Genomic DNA, 16,992 nt, shown 5'->3' on the forward strand with positions numbered 1-16,992 from the left:
AGATAGATAGATAGAGAGATGAATTTTGACATAAAACATACTTGATTTGATTGTAGCCGTATTAGTGCAATTGTGACAGAGAAAATTGAGTACTGTCCGTGATACTTTTTTTATTTGCACTAACATACAATTTTTCAGGACAAGCTTTCGGGGTATGTCCCCTTCTTCAAGGTCCAAGCAGTACTGATTCACAAATTTTTAAGCAGAATGTTAAAGAAGAAAAAAAAAAGAGAAAACCAAACACATACAAATCAATGGTAATACAGATAGCAGCAGAGTTAGCGAGATAAGACAGAGGGAGAGCTATAGAATGCAGGGGGAGATACTAGTCACAGAGGGAGTCGTAAAACTTTAGCATAATGTGTAACGAAACCAATATCTAAATTCAGGCCATTATTTTTCATGTCAAAAAGAAGTATCATTCTTAGTTCAAACGTTTTCCTTTCCTGGATAGTTCTGAAATTCCCTTTAAGAACTAAAATATTGAGGTCTTCTATAGTGTGGTCCAGTTGTGAGAAATGATGTCCCACAGGTGTGCATAAACTGTCTTCTTTATGTTCTTTGATGGTATGTCTGTGCAAATTCATCCTCACTTGCAACTTCTGTCCTGTTTCACCAACATAAGATCCTTTGTTGCACCTTTTGCATTGGATGAGGTACACAACATTACTGGAGGTACAGCTGTAAGATCCCCTGATACTGAAGGTCCCATTTGTGTGTGTGACACTTTTGGATAGATTGATCTGGTTGCATAAATTGCAGCGTTTTTTATTGCAGGGTTTTGCTTCCATTATTTGTGACTTCATAATCAGAGTGAAGTTTCCTGATGATTAGTTTGTGTCTGAGGTTGGGTGGTTGTCTGAAAGCCAATAATGGGGGTTGTTGGAATATTCCTTTCAGAGTTTCATCCTCTGTTATAATGGGTTATAAAGCTTGTCCTGAAAAATTGTATGTTAGTGCAAATAAAAAAAGTATCACGGACAGTACTCAATTTTCTCTGAAATAAAACATCATATTTTGCATTCTCTTTTTGAGCCACCAGGTGGAGCTTTAGACAATTTTTCATGTTTTTCAGACTTTCCTTTTCACTTGTCAAAAGAAGGTCATTTACAGGACTCAGTAGCTCACACGCAAAATGTAAATAAACAAATGGATGGCTCATCACGTTGACTCTACTTGCCAGAAGCCTCAATCTCAAGGTTTTCAAACAAATGGAGCTTCAGTGCAGACTTCTGCTGTGCTGTATATTTAGATAACCCATGGTGCTCATAAACCTATCTTTAGATGGTCCTTAGAGTGGAATTTCCATCAAATTGAAGGTCCACTCTACAGTCAGTCCTCCCACAAATGAAATAGCTCGAGGGGAAAAAAACCTAAAAAAAAGATGCATTTACAAAAATAAGATGAAAAAAATATACTTACCTCAGCCTTGACTCGGGGCCCTTTCAGGAGGCATAGGTGTGAACCCTTCAAAAGCTGTGTGCTTGAAATCTTGCTAGAATGCAATAGGCTGCAGTGTATTCTTGGGGGTTTCCAGCTTTCCTGGGAGGCAACAGTGAGGCCTCCACCTCCCGAAAGTGTCAGCAGCCATGGCCAATGTAAATTTATTTTATTATTATTATTTGTGTAAATGTTTAATTTTTTCCAAGCTTTTTTTGTTTACGAGGCTGGGAGGACTGACTGTAAAGCAGACCTTCCATTTTTCATGGAAAGTCCCTTTTAAAATGACCCCATGCCTTTATAATTCCTATATAACTGGTGAGTGGCTTCCATTTTTTCTGTTAGGATAATGCTGGCATGTCTGGCTCTTCTTTCAGAACAAAATCTTCATATACCGGGGAAAAGACTACGAACGCCTGGAGGATTTCAACCTTTGGCTCCTGACTCAATTCCCTAATGCCGAGAAGCTGTCCAGCAGTTCACCGCCTGGGGATGACATCAGAAACTCTCCTAAGCAATGTATCCAGTACAGTAAATTCATTGTTCTAGCTGAGGGGTCGTTTTTATTTACAGAAATTGTGCATTCTTTAAATATTCAGGAAATCATTTTTTGATCATTTAAGTCCAAGTAATCTAGTTTGCATTTGAAATGCATAGTAACTGGTGGAATGTGCTTAGATGAGCTTAAAGAGGAAGTAAACCCCGGCCGATTTTTCTTATTTTTTCAATTTTCACATACAATACGGGGGTATTGGCCGCGCCATTGTTTGTGTTCTGGACGTCACTTCCGCCCTTACTCTGTTTCCCTTTCGAAATCTCGCGCATGCGCCATATCAGAAAGGAGATCATCAGAACAGCATCGTGAGACTTCTCCTCTGTGCCATTCAGAGGGGAAGCTCATCCATAGAAATGTCCCGACATGCAGGGAATACAGAAACGGCACACTTTAGGTGCCGTTAATGAAACATCTTACTGCGCAATCGCGCATGACGTCATTTTCGATTACAGGACAATTTACATTAAAACTACAGCAGTGAGTACACTTTCACAGGCAGCGATCAGCTGCCTGTGTTATCTACATTATGAAGAGCTAAAGTTGTCTTGGCGGGTTTACAGCCACTTTAAGGCAGCATTTGCATGGGCGATTTGGCCTGGTGTGAATTGCAGCGACAGGAATCTTCTGATTCCTGCTGATGCTGGGAGCAGCTATCTGTGGCTGCCAATCCCATTCACTATAATGAAAGGTCACCGGCAGCCACAGCTATTGTCTGCTGTCCACACAGTCAGCGATTAACTGCGGTGATCGCTGCTGGACACACACAAAGTACATCCATCAGCTGAAGTATAGTCTGTCTATATTTTGCCTTTCCCAGTCCCCTCCCCCTTCCATCAACATGCTAATGCCATATTTAAATACTGTACACCCTTTCCAATTTATTTTCCATACTTTTATTAAGACCCAATGACATCATCATTATGCATGCAGACTGCCCTCATGGGATTCTGATCCTCCATTTTTTGAAAGAATGGGGTGGGCTAGGAATGCATGAACAAATTAATGGATGGGACAGGATCAGTGATGCTGGGGAGATCAGAATATGCTAGATGTCCTGCAGCCAGGACATTAGGTGGGCTCCATCTGACTTGCAGCAGCTTCAAATACACATTGGGGTTGATTTACTAAAACTGGAGAGTGCAATACCTGGTGCAACTGTGCATGGTAGTCAATCAGCTTATAACTTCAGCTTGTTCAATTAAGCCTTGACAAAAATCCTGGAAGCCAATTGGTTTCTATGCACAGCTTTACCAGGTTTTGCACTCTCCAGTTTTAGTAGGTCAACCCCACTGTGAGAAGCTTACACTGTGCACTGAAATTAAACTAACATTTTCAGTACAGGAGAGGAGCCTGAAAAATTGTGCAAGACTTAAAGTTGGGCTGGATTCATAAGCCTTCCTCTACTGCAGTGTTCCCAACCTCAGTGCTTAAGTACCCCCCAACGGGTCATGTTTTGGGCATTTCTTATAGATAAAATAGCTGAGCTGTCATAAATACCAATTCATTGACATTGATGTAAAGACCCTGTGCAAGGTGAATAAAACCCTGAAAATATGACCTGTTCAGGATACTTGAGGACTGAGGTTGGGAACCACTGCTCTACCGCCTGCCATTTTAAGTGGTGTTTGGGTACCTTGTCTGAACTCAGATCTCTGTCAAGAGATACAAGAGGCAGAACCTGATTATGAATAAAGTTAGACTCACCCCTGGTAATGTGATGGTCTTTTGGGATATTCACTAATTGGACAAATCATTTAGCACGGTGATCAGAAACATGTTTTTGTCACAGATTTGAAAACCTTTGTTTTTAAAGCTCAGCATCATGTTATGTTGCATGTGCAAAAGCTAAAAATTCATAGCACTATATAGCAGCTGGTCAAAAAGTCGAACTCCTAAGGGACAAACATCATCCTTTGTTCATAAGTCTAGATGTATGTTTTCTGTGTGGTCTCCCATCAACTCTGCCCCACCACACAAGTACCTGCTTTGTCTCTGTTATTCTTAACTATTATGAAGATGTGCAATGTTTCAGTGTGAAACCCATGATGAACCTCCCACCGCGGTACAAGGACAAGCTGGTGCCAGAACAGATTCTCAGGTAATTCCGGAAAGTAACAAGAAGGCCCTATGTTCTCCGTCCAGTTTTTGTGACCTCGTCTGGGGCTTTCTGTACTGGATCTGTGTGATATGTTGCTTAATTCATGTATTTCTTCTTTTCAGCTATTATCGGTATAATGAGTTACAAAGTTTTTCATATTCCCGACCCTTCAGGAAAGGCGAAAAAGACCCTGATAATGAATTTGCAGTGAGTATATTTTGATAATGACTTGGACAGAGTGGGAATGGGTTAGAATGCAGGTTAGGTTTGTTTCTTTTGTTTTTTCTCTTTGCATCCTAAAAGGTAAGTTTTCTCCAATTCCTTTTGTGTTATTTCTGCAAGAAGCACAGTGAAGGTCATCTCAGGCACATACACCAAGATAGGAATGAGCGCAGCCATTTTTCTGTATGACTAAGTCCCACAAATGGCAGGAAAATTGTCCAGTCTAAACTTGAAGCTGCCTGATTCAAACATTTCCTAGCACATGATAGGATGGAGAGCTAAGATATCTATATATCTTGTGGGAAGATTAGCTCAAGCGTAGCATTTCCAAGGGCTCAGACACTTGCCAATTCTTCATTTTAAGGCTTTCATTTGCCACAAGTTTCACAATACATATGGGTTTCCTATGCAGAGATTTGACAGCAATCTACAAAACACATACTCAGCCTCTTGGCTTGCTTTTGCAGCAACATTGCTGTGGCCCACAGGCTTGGGTCCTTGTTATTCTAGACCAGTGGTTCCTAACCTGTAAATAACCTTGTACAGGACCTTTAAATCAGTGTCAATGGTTTTGTATTTATGAGAGCTATATCATCAAAGGGAAATTTTCAAATTTGGCCTTATTTGGGAGGACTGAGGTTAGGAACAACTGCTCTAGATCAGTGGTCTCCAAACTACAGCCCTGGAGCCAGATGTGGCCCTTAGCTCATTTCTGTCTGTTCCTTGGGGCACTATTCCATCCACAACTGACACTAATTATGGGACACTATTCCCCCCACTGATATCAACAATAGGGCACTGTTCCTTCCACTAAAACCAATGATGGGGCATTGTTTAGTTCCACTGACATTTGGGCATTTTCTATTCCCAATGGCCACAGTCCGGGCTAGGGTTGCCACCTGTCCAGGATTCACCCGGACAGTCCGGGTTTTGAATCATGTGTCCGGGTTTCATCCCCCCTGAAACCCGGACACATTATTCAGACCAGACTGTGGTTGAGGGATGGGCAGTGTTGGGGTACTCAGTACCATTCAGGGGATGATGGGAAGGACGATCGGTGGTTCCCCTCCTCTCCCATTCCCCCTTCCCTCACCTACAGTTTCCGGCTTTTCATCCTCACGTACTGTATCCCTGGCAGAGGATGTTGGAGGTATTGGCCTGCAACCCGGACACATTATTCAGACAGGACTGTGGGCGTAGCTTCCAGGGGGCCTTTGCCGACTGTCTAGCTTCCTCCTTCTGCTGCACCCGGGCTCCTGTGTGCTCCCCTTTGCTGTGTGCCTCTAAAGTGTTAGGGTTTGGCTTGAAGAAAAGGTGGCAACCCTAGTCCTGGCCCCTCTAAACCCTGTAGGACCATAAACTGGTGATTTTAGAAAGTTTGGAGACCCCTGCTGTAGACAGTGCTCAAAATCTTGTGCACACATGCATCTCTGGCAACACATTCATCTTTGGCTGCTCTCTTGCAGCCACACAGACTCCTGGGGAGGGTGGAGCCCTAGGGGACAGTCACTCGCAAACTAAAAAGTATTGTGCACAGTCAGTGGGAGCTGGTTGTGCACAGAATGTGGATCTATGGGTTGAAACACCCCCCCCCCCCCAATTCTCTATGAAGTCTACAAGCTCCAGACCGAAACCAGGACCTACCAAGACCTGAGTAAAACAGGTCTACACATGTCCTCAAGCCCCTCACCTAGGTAAAAAGCCTAGGTGACACTTATAACTTTTATGGTCCTGTGATCCAGTCTTACCTGCCAAAATACAGGTCTGCAGTAATGTGTAAAAAAAAAAAAAAAAACAATGGCATCCAAAGAATATGTCCATCGCAAGGCAAAAATAGTTCAGTTGATTGCTTGTACAAATTAGAAGATAAAATGATTATCTCTTAGGTTTTGTAGGGGAAACCTTCATATTTTCATTCTTTTAGTTTTTGTTACTTCCCATTTTATGATTGATATGTTTGTTTTGTTTTTTTAAACTGAAAATTCTATAAGTATGTTAACTGTGGTGAGTATTTAGCTGATATGTTATGTTCTTTATCTCACAGACAATGTGGATAGAGCGGACAACATTTACCACAGCCTATAAACTGCCTGGCATCCTGAAGTGGTTTGAAGTCAAACAGTTTCACACTGTAAGTCAGCAATGTGTATATACAGTGCCTTGAAGAAGTATTCATACCCCTTGAAATGTTCCACATTTTGTCATGTTACAAACAAAAATGTAAATATATTTTATTGCTATTTTATGTGATAGACCAACATAAAGTGGCACATAATTGTGAAGTGGAAGGAATTTTTTTTACAAATAAGTATCTGAAAAGTGTGGTGTGCATGTGTATTCAGCCCCTTTTACTCTGATACCCCTAACTAAAATCTAGTGGAACCAATTGCCTTCAAAAGTCACCTAATTCGTAAATAGAGCCCACCTGTGTGTAATTTATCAGTGTAAATACAGCTGTTCTGTGAAGCCCTCAGAGGTTTGTTATAGAACCTTAGTGAAAGCGGCATCATGAAAGCAAAGGTCCTGTGCGCAAGCACAGAGGGATTGGGTCTCTTAAAAAAAATAAGAACTTTTTTTTTTTTTTTTTTTTTTTTTTTTTTTAATTTGTCTTAGACTAGCCCGTTTTTTTTTTTTTGTTTTGTTTTGTTTTTTTAATCACTTTTATTCCTATTACAAGGAATGTAAACATCCCTTGTAATAGAAAAATGGATGACAGGTCCGCTTTATGGAGAGATCTGGAGTCAAAGGTCTTCTTTACCTTTAAAAGCAAAGAATAGAAAAAAATTATTTACTTCCAGCCTGGGCCGGAAGTAACATCATGATGTCACTCTGGTCCTCCAAGGCCATAGCGGCGATCAAAGACTATCTACTCTTTTATCACCTATAAGAGCAGCCGGCCGCACCGTCGGAACGTTTCTCGGCCAAAGCTGCAGAAACTGTAAGCTCGAGAATCACTGGCAAGCAGCAGAAGGGGATGTCGGAATGGTTTCAATAGAAAGCCAGCCGCCGGATGCAAAAAATGATTACGGGGTTATGGCTGATATCTTCTGCCGTAAACCGCAATGTATATGTACATATTGCGGTCAGCAAGTGGTTAAAGAATATTTAGAAGAGGTTGCAAACCTCAGACATTAAAAAATGAACAAAGTATATCCTTCTATAGCAGTGGTTCTCAACTCCGGTCCTCAGGACCCACTAACAGGCCAGGTTTGCAAGATAACTGAAATACATCACAGGTGATATCATTTGCTGCTCAGTGATTGCAGTATTCTAGTCTGCATCTCCCCCAATAATACTCTCCCCCAAAGTTATGGCTCCCCACACGTTGGCCCCGCCCCTAGCTGCACGTCACTAGGCTGCCCCACGCCGCCTGCACGGCCAGCGTACTGCGCGTCATACGGAGGGGGAGATGTCAGCCCTGCCTCCCTCCTCCAGTGTGGCACGCAGACTCCACCTCTTCCCCCTGTAGCTTGGAACGCAAGCACAGTGGCGTGCGTCCCTCGTCACTATAGACATGCTGCGACTACCGGCTTGATGTACAGCGGATGTGAAGGCATTCCACAGGCACCTACTACTACAATGCCAGTGTAAGTACATGTATATGTCCATTCACTGTGCATATGTTGCGACCTGATGAGTGAGGTGTTGAGGTGGCGATTCTCATCCATTATGATCTATAATACTGCGGTGTACATCTGGCAGTGGGATTGGTAACATTGTTTTTGAGTAAGTCCTTGAGGTGGTGATTCTCATCCACTGTGATTTACAATGTCTACTGCAATGTACATCTGGCAGTGTGATTGGTAACATTTATTGTGGTCTTTATCTGGTGCTCTTTAGACATCGCATGTCGCCTTTCAGTCTGTATGCACAGTGCGCTGCAGTTCACTTCCTATTGATGTATCTATTAACTGATTATTTTTTTTTTTTTTTGCGTATGTATGCATGCACGTGTATGTATGTTGTGTTCACGTGTCTGCATATGCCCTTATACGTATATGGTATGCCGGATTAGAGGACTTAGGAGGGAGGGACTCTTTAAAGGGGGAGGAGCCCCGCAGCCCATCCCTGTCTTATTGGCTTGCAGGCATTTATAAGTGAGGTTCGCCGAGGTAGGTTGCACTGCATAGCTCTGAAGAAGAGGGGACTCTCCCCTCGAAACGCGTTAGCGGATTGCAACGTCTGTGCGTTCCTCCATGACCCCTTGAAAGTTTTCGCTCATCTCAAATCGCAGACTGTCCACTGGTGCGATTTTATGCTGTGCCTCCTCCACTAATCGCTTGTGAGTCACTTCTTTTTATTATTTTTAATTTAATAAATGTTTTAAAGTTAATGCACAAGGCTGGTGCGCCCTTGTCTTCTTTTTGTTTCGGTTTCTACTAGGATCCCCATCCTTGAGGGCAGCAAGGCCTATGTTTATGTACTATACTTGGTGATCCACCTGTGCGCAGGAGTTACTTTTTTCTCTCTTTTGCTATTGTCTGGCCTGTTGGTGGGTCCTGAGGACTGGAGTTGAGAACCACTGTTCTATAGTGTGTACTTTCCTCGATCCAAAGTACAGAGTGTAATTTCCCACTGCTGTCTCCTTCCTTTGCTATCTACATGAGCCACTTCTCTCTGCATGAGTCAACACCAGACAATTTTCTGTGACAGCCCCGTCCCCTGAAATACAGCAGGTGATTGACAGCCTCAGCAGTCTGTTTCCCTTTGACATTGTGTAGGGGGGGTTGGGTCCATTCCCTCCACTCAGGTTTCAGATTACACTGAGCTCTGTACCTCATGCTGTGCAATGTATGATGCCCGATCCCTTCCTTCTGGAGCTGAGAAATAGCCTTTGATCTGTATGTTTGAGAGCGCTGTACAGTAGAGAGGGCTGCACATAAACAGGTACAACTTATGTACGAGGATTTGTTTCATCTCTGAGTATCACTTACGGCAGTGGTTTTCAACCTTTCTAGTGCCGTGACCCCTTGATAAAATTTCCCAAGTTGTGGTGACCCCTAACAGTAAACTTATTTTTGTAGCCTGGGTTGTCAGCACCCAAGCACCCAAAGTAATTTGCACCCCTAACCCATGGATATTTAGCGCTCCCTGAGTCCCTTCCACTCATACAGTATTACAACTCCTTATGGTACATTTTAGGATGTATCACTCTTTCTCTTTGATCTCCTTTCTTCCCCTCTTTCTCTCTTTTTTTTTTTTTTTTTTGTTCCTCCCCCTCTTTTCCTCTCCTTTCCAGGTATTCTCTATTTATATTCCTTCTCTTACTCCTTGGTTGGGGGGTAGAGGGAATGAGATGAGTGGCAGTGCTGGCGGGGAGCTGGGAGGAGTAGCAGTGCTGGCAGGGAGCTGGGATGAGTAGCAGTGCTGGCGGGGAGTTGGGATGAGTGGCAGTGCTGGCGGGGAGTTGGGATGAGTGGCAGTGCTGGCGGGGAGTTGGGATGAGTGGCAGTGCTGGCGGGGAGTTCTGATCAGCCAACTTAGGTGCTCTTGATCAAGGTCATCTGCTGATCTGAGAACTGTAGCGGGGCCTTTTAATGGAAACTAATCACAGGTAGTGTTATTCACTGTGTCTCCAGATTCACTGTGTCTCCAGATTCACTGTGTCTCTGACTTTGTGGTGTCTCGTAGCAGTGACACCTATGCCAAAATCAGGAGATAGGGTCTCCTCCAGCCCCAAAAAGAGAGCAGTGTGGGCTTCAGGAACAGCCCGGGATTCAGTGACCCCTGGCAAATCATCATTCGACCCCCAAGTTGAGAACCACTGACTTAAGGCTTGTCACCTCAGTGGGTATATGTAAGGGTTTAAAACCACCTTAAAGATTTTTTTTTTCTTTTTGGTTTGATTAGGGAATGGTTAAAACCCCTGTAGGTTTTTTGAGTTTTTTTTGCCAGCTCTACCCATAAGGGAGATTTCAGTTATTTATGTCCTATGGACACAACAGTAAATGAAATCTTTCCAAAGTGAAGGAAATCTCCTCTGGTGACTCCTCAGGCTTCTCCATTGGAGGATTTTGGGACTGAAACAGTCGACATATCTTTATATAAAAACAGAATTTCTTTATCGTACATCATAGGACACAGAGCCTCAAGTAATTACTTGGTGGGTTATGGGCCTACCTTCAGGTGTTGACACTGGTATAACCAATACAGGAAGTTGACTCCCCTATATAACCCCTCCTCCTTCCAAGAGTCCTCAGTTTTTTCGCCAGTGTCTAAGGTGTTGGTCACGAGTGAAGATGTGCTCTGAGGAGCTCCAGGGAGGGATCCATGCTGAATTTAAAAAAGCCTCCACAACCGGATCCATCCTCGAACTGAGGCCATAGGATGGTACCTGGACCTCGCATTGAATAACAAGGTTTTGCCTGTAAGCTTCTCTTTGAGAGCTGGACCCTAGGAACCAGGACTCTTTTTGGTTTTTCATATTACCTAAAGTTGTTCCTGAGGGGTGCTATACAGGTCCAAAGGAGCGGAACCCCTATTAAGAAGGGCCCCAGTCTTTGAAGGTTTAACTACGCTGCCCACCGTGATGGGTGAAGGTTGGATCTGTCTGTTAAATCAGCAGTATCCTGCAGCGAGGATAAGGTAAGGGGAGAAGCTGTAAAAAGTCCACCTATGCCTTTTTTCTCCAAAAAATACACACACATATATATATATATATATATATAATATCTGTATGCCTTAAAATGTCTCCTCTAGAGGGAGTATATTACACTTACCTAGTACGATGCCTTTTTCAGCAGCTCTGTGTCTGGCTATAGCAGCAGGTGTGGTCCCTGCAGCCAGAGGGGAGTTCTTAATTGAACAGATGGTGTTCCTCTTCTGAGGGATCTAAAGGGGTTACAGCAGTAGTTTATGAACATACAAAACCAGCCATTTGCATTTTTTTGTATAAAGTGAAGTCTTCCTTTAAAACTAGGAGCTTAACAAACACTGCTGATAAAAATTCCCCTCTCCTCCTGGAGAGGTGCGGTAACAGCTGACACTTATGTGTAATCAGGTTCTCACCTGAGGCTTAACACAGACGCTCTCAGTTCATATGCTGAAGACAGAAGTCTGTCACACTAAGAGACACAGGAGCGCTGGGCATGTAAAGTCGTGTAAACAGGCATTTCCAGCACAGGAAATATTATGGTACTCAGCATCAAAGGCTGATCCTTATGGTGAAATTGTTTTCTTTTACTAAAACTATTGTTCAGCAAATACCATAATTTGTTAAAGTGCCTCTGCTGTTGTGCTTAGCACATTTGATTGTGTACCACAAAGGTACCAAGGATTCCACCCCCAGGCGCTGGGAACTCCAGTCATGCCTCCACACTGTCATCCTCTCCGAAGATACCTGACATGGCACGCCAAGGTGAGTCATTGGAAGCAATTGGTGGTGCAACTGCTTCTCACACTTCAGCCCCTGTGTATGTGACTGAAGATGCATTCTCCTCTGCCCTGTTGGGCTTAGAAGGAAGATTAGCGGCTTTAATCGCATTCTCCATCCAAGAGGATAGGAAGCATGCTAGATCCCCCTCCCCCACCTCAAACCCCCTTTTTCCAAGGGAACAGTGGGCACAGGATGAGGTGTTATCCTCAGGTGATCACGGGCAAAGGCAAGCCAAATTTTCCTTTGCGGAGGAAACAGTTGATGAACCTTATGCAACCTCACAATTTGACAGATTGATGGTACAAACTCTTACAGAGATGGTTCATTCCACTTTTTATACTACTCCTAACAGAGTAAGCTGAAAGTCCAGGTCCCTTCTTTGGTTTTTTAAAGCAGGGGCAGCTGCCTCTAGGCAGCGGTGACGGCCTCCACCGTCAGACTCTAGGGCATGATTTCCAAGGAGTACTGTTCAGATCTGTGCGACTTCAAGGTAGTCCCTGCACTACTTGGTACCACTTTGATGCGACTTGAGGTCCATAGACCTCTAGAATACACAGGCATTGTTTCCTGTTGCATCAAAATCGCGCCCCGACGTATTCTCGGCGGCAAAAGATCACGGTAAAATCACGCAACTTTGAGGTTGCAATAGTGGAAACTAAGCCTAAGAAAAGAAAATATTCAGCCCCTGTATACAGGATTGAAAATGAGTTTTTCCTCCGCCCTGCAGAACCTAGAAGGAAAATTAGCGACTTTAATCGCATCCGCTATCCAAGGTTGGGAAGCATGTTAGATCCCCCTCCCCCACCTGGGATCCCTTCTCAAGGGAACAGTGGGTAGAGGATGAAGGATTACCCTCAGGTAATCAGGAAGAAAGGCAAACCAAGTACTCCTCTGCAGAGGAGACAACTAGAGTTGAACTTTTTTTCAGCCTCGCAATCTGAGAAATTGCTGGTACAAACCTCTTACAGAGATGATTTGTGCCTCTTTCAAGCTACCTCTAGTAGAGTCAGCTGATAGTTCTGTTTTTTCTTAGGTTCCTTGGAACCTTCACTGCCTTTTTCATGCGTTTCCTGTACATGTACAGAGCTACGCAAGAATTCAACAGATCCATTCTAGATCTAAAAGAATCTAAATCAGTTCCTGAAGATCCGCTCCTTTCTATGGAGTCGATCAAGTCAGTAGTTTCTATCCTGCAAGGAGGAAAACTTCTGGCGCCTAGCGGCATCAGGGATGCATATCTGCATGCCCATATATTTCCTGCTCACCAAAGGTTTCTGCGGTTCGAAGTAGAACAGCAGCATTTCAGTTTATAGCCTTGCTCTTCGGGCTAGCTACAGCACCTCGAGTGTTCACAAAAGTGCTAGCCCCACCTGTAGCCAGGTCAAGGGCACAGGGCTTAAACAGTCTTGGCATACCTAGACGATCTATTGCTAATAGACCAATCGCTGTTCGGAGTAAGGTGTACGCATTACAACCAGTTACCTGGAAAGGTCTGGGTTGCGTTCTCAACCTAGTAAAGTCTCCATTAAAATCGCTAAAAAAGGGCTGCAGTATTTGGGTCTGATCATAGATACAGCCCAGAAAAAGGGTCTTCTTGCCCAGAAAAAAACCCCCCAAAAACCCCCCACAACTCCATAAGAGTTGGTGCGGAATGTCAGGTCAAAAGGAGGTCCCTCCATTCTCCTTTGCATGAGGTTGTTAGAAAGGATGGTGGCTTCATTCGAAGCAGTTCCCTTTGCCCAGTTCCATTCGAGACTGTTGCAAAACAGTATTCTATTTGCTTGGAACAAAACGATCCAAGCTTTGGACTTGCCAATGCGGCTGTCCCCAAGGGTGTCCCAAAGCCTCAATTGGTGGTTACTAAAGAATGTCCTAAAGGGTAAATCCTTCAGACCACTTATCTGGAAAGTGGTAATGACAGAGAAGACAACTGTCCAGGGACAGTGTTCAAGAACCGAAAGAGCCTTGCCCATCAACATCCTAGAGATTCGGGCAGTGCCTCTGGCTCTAAAAGCCTGGACTTCCAGGTTAAGGGATTGTCCTGACAGGATTCAATCTGTCAATGCCATGGCTGTGGCCTATATCAATCCCCAAAAGGGGCACTAAGAATCTCTCAGTGCAGAGAGAAGTGAACCATATTCTAACTTGGGCAGAAAGAAATATTCCGTGCCCATCGGCAGTCTTCATTCCGGGAATAGAGAATTGGCACGCGCACTAAATGTGCCGCCAGCAGATTATTCCCAGGGGAATGGTCTATTCACCCCGACATGTTTCGGGCTGTTTGTCAAGGATGGGGGACTCCGGATGTAGATTTTCTAGTATCCGGTGCAACATAAAGTTAGTCAACTTTGTGTCCACAACAAAGGATCCATTCGCATGCAGAACAGATGCATTGGTGATACTGTGGGATCAGCTTTTACTGATCTATGCATTTCCCCCTATTCAGTTACTGCCTCGACTTCTTTGCAGGAGTAAGCTGGAAAGAAAACCGGTAATTCTGGCAGCACCAGCATGGCCCAGAGGCCGTAAAGATGGCAGTGGAGGATCTGTGGTCCCTTCCACTAAGGCCAGACCTGCTCTCACAGGGGCCGATATTCCATCCTACTTTACGAATGCTAAATTTAACGGCCTGGCTATTGAGACCCACATTCTGAAAAGACGTGGGCTTTCCAGGGCAGTTATTTCTACTTTAATGCTAGGAAGCCAGCTTCTAGAGCTATATATTATAGAGTCTGGAAAGCTTATGTTTCCTGGTGTGAATCCAAGGGTTGGCACCCTTGGAGATATATTATAGGCAGAATTCTTGCCTTTCTACAAGTAGGCGTAGAGATGAAGTTGGCCCTGAGTACTATTAAGGGCCAAGTCTCAGCCTTATCAATTTTATTTCAAAGACCACTTCCTACGCATTCTTTAGTCCGGGGTTTTATGCAAGGAGTGATGCGGATTAATCCGCCAGTTAAATCACCCTTAAGCCCTTGGGACTTGAATTTAGTTTTGTCAGTGTTACAAAAACCGCCATTCGAACCATTACAGCATATTCTCTTAGTCCTTCTGACTAGGAAGCTGATATTTTTGGTTGCTATATCCTCAGCAAGGAGGGTTTCAGAATTGGCTGCTCTTTCCTGTAAAGAGCCATATTTGATTATTCATGAGGACAGAGTGGTGTTACGCCCTCATCCAGGCTTTTTGCCAAAAGTGGTTTCAGGCTTTCATCTGAATGAAGATATTGTCCTGCCATAGTTTTTTCCAAAACCATGTTACAAGGAAGAAAAGTCACTACATTGTCTTGATGTGGTGAGAGCAGTGAAGATCTATTTAAAGAAAACTGCTCAGATTCGTAAGACTGATGTCTTATTTATTCTGCCAGAGGGTCCTAAAAATGGACAGGCAGCATCAAGATCCACTGTGGCTAAGTGGATTCAGCAAGTTATAATTCGAACTTATGATTTAAAGAGAAAGATTCCCCCTTTTCAAGTTAAGGCGCACTCTACCAGAGCGGTTGGTGCTTCTTGGGCAGTGCGTCACCAGGCCTCCATGTCTCAGATCTGCAAGGCCGCGACTTCAGTGCATACATTTACAAAATTTTATCAAGTAGATGTAAAATGGAATGAGGATATCGCCTTCGGGCGCAGTGTGCTGCAAGCAGCAGTATATCTCCTCAAGGTCTGGGGGTGCCCTACGGGTTGTCTCCCTCCCCTCAAGTAGCATTGCTATGGGACATCCCACCAAGTAATTACTTGAGGCTCTGTGTCCTATGATGTACGATAAAGAAAATAGGATTTTTAAAACAGCTTACCTGTAAAATCCTTTTCTTGGAGTACATCATAGGACACAGAGCTCCCGCCCCTCTGTTTTATGGGGTGAGAGTATATTGCTTATATTGCTTGGCTACAAAAACTGAGGACTCCTGGAAGGAGGAGGGGTTATATAGGGGAGTCAACTTCCTGTATTGGTTATACCAGTGTCAACACCTGAAGGTAGGCCCATAACCCACCAAGTAATTACTTGAGGCTCTGTGTCCTATGATGAAGGATTTTACAGGTAAGCTGTTTTAAAAATCCTATTTTTTTTTTCTTCCACATCACAACACTCTCTCATTTCCTGGCAGGTGCAATCTAAAGGGAGAAATGGTTGAAGCTTGGGTAAAAAATGTAACGCTCCCCTTAAATATAGATATGTTTCTTTTTTTTATAGGAAGAAATCAGTCCATTGCAGAATGCAATAGAGACAATGGAGCTGACCAATGAAAAGATAAGTCACCAGGTCCAGCAGCACAGGGCTGACCCCAGCCTCTCATTGCACCCTCTCTCTATGCTGATTAGTGGGATTGTGGATCCAGCAGTCATGGGTGGATTCTCTAATTATGAAAAGGTGAGGTTATAAGATGTCACATAAGAGCCTGAATCAAGTTTTTCTGTATGACTACTGTAAAATGATTTTGCTTATGCCTTTCTGTAACTACTGTATATGATATCTTTTTTTTTTCTCTTGTAGTTCTGTTAATCCAAGTCTCCATCTTTGCTGTTTCTTTTTATATTGTTCTCTGTTTTTCCCAGGCTTTCTTTACTGAACGCTACCAACAGGAACATCCCTCAGACCAGGACAAGATTGAGCTGCTCAAACAGCTAATTGCTTTGCAGGTTGGTGCTTTGTCTTCAATTAATATGATAACTCTCCAGGTCTTTGTGTTGAGGCCCGTATCTACTCTGGAACTGCACTAACGTATATATTCCCCATTTATCTATTACTGCATGCCTATGGTATACATTGGTTGTAGTCCATTCAGTCCCTCCCTAGTCTATTTTAGTAATCATTATGCTTTGTCTTCCACTGAAAATGTTTGTTTGCATCCAGATGCCACTCCTGGCTCAAGCAATCCGAATTCATGGGGAGAAGCTGACTGATAATATGCGGCCCCTTCATGACCGGCTGGTGTCTTGTTTTCAGGATTTGAAAGGGAAAGTGGAAAAATTATATGGGACCATAACATTGGTTAGTAGGCCAAGGAGCTGCAATTGTTAGTGTCTCTTTGATAAGACTGGTCTCTAAACCTGATCTATCGTTGTCTCACAGCCTTCCAGTTTGACAGATAGAAAGCTGAGTCGTGCTGGCTCTGTGGTGGTTCCATATATCACATCGGCCACCTTAAGACGATTGTCCACAGTTTCCACTTCTTCTTCAGGAAGTAGTAGCTCTAGGCCAGGATCAGAAGGGTATGTAGCTTCTCATACTTGCTGGTTTCCATAAGAACCTAAAGAATAACCTCTATGAAAAACTGTTTTGTCCACTTTTGGTAATACT

The 16,992-nt window shown here is 43.6% G+C and overlaps 1 protein-coding gene across 1 annotated transcript in view; it reads left to right on the top strand.

Moving 5' to 3' along the window:
• DOCK5 (dedicator of cytokinesis 5) overlaps window positions 1–16,992 on the top strand; it is a 188,107-nt gene that overhangs the window by 160,627 nt on the left and 10,488 nt on the right. The window contains exons 41-48 of the mRNA XM_073622228.1: window positions 1,818–1,959; window positions 4,013–4,094; window positions 4,217–4,301; window positions 6,361–6,447; window positions 15,886–16,062; window positions 16,248–16,331; window positions 16,546–16,683; window positions 16,765–16,904. Of these exons, the coding sequence (XP_073478329.1) occupies window positions 1,818–1,959; window positions 4,013–4,094; window positions 4,217–4,301; window positions 6,361–6,447; window positions 15,886–16,062; window positions 16,248–16,331; window positions 16,546–16,683; window positions 16,765–16,904 (935 nt within the window). The remainder of the gene's footprint in view (window positions 1–1,817; window positions 1,960–4,012; window positions 4,095–4,216; window positions 4,302–6,360; window positions 6,448–15,885; window positions 16,063–16,247; window positions 16,332–16,545; window positions 16,684–16,764; window positions 16,905–16,992) is intronic.

Source organism: Aquarana catesbeiana, linkage group LG03 (genome assembly GCF_042186555.1).
Source record: "Aquarana catesbeiana isolate 2022-GZ linkage group LG03, ASM4218655v1, whole genome shotgun sequence".
NCBI lineage: Eukaryota > Metazoa > Chordata > Amphibia > Anura > Ranidae > Aquarana > Aquarana catesbeiana.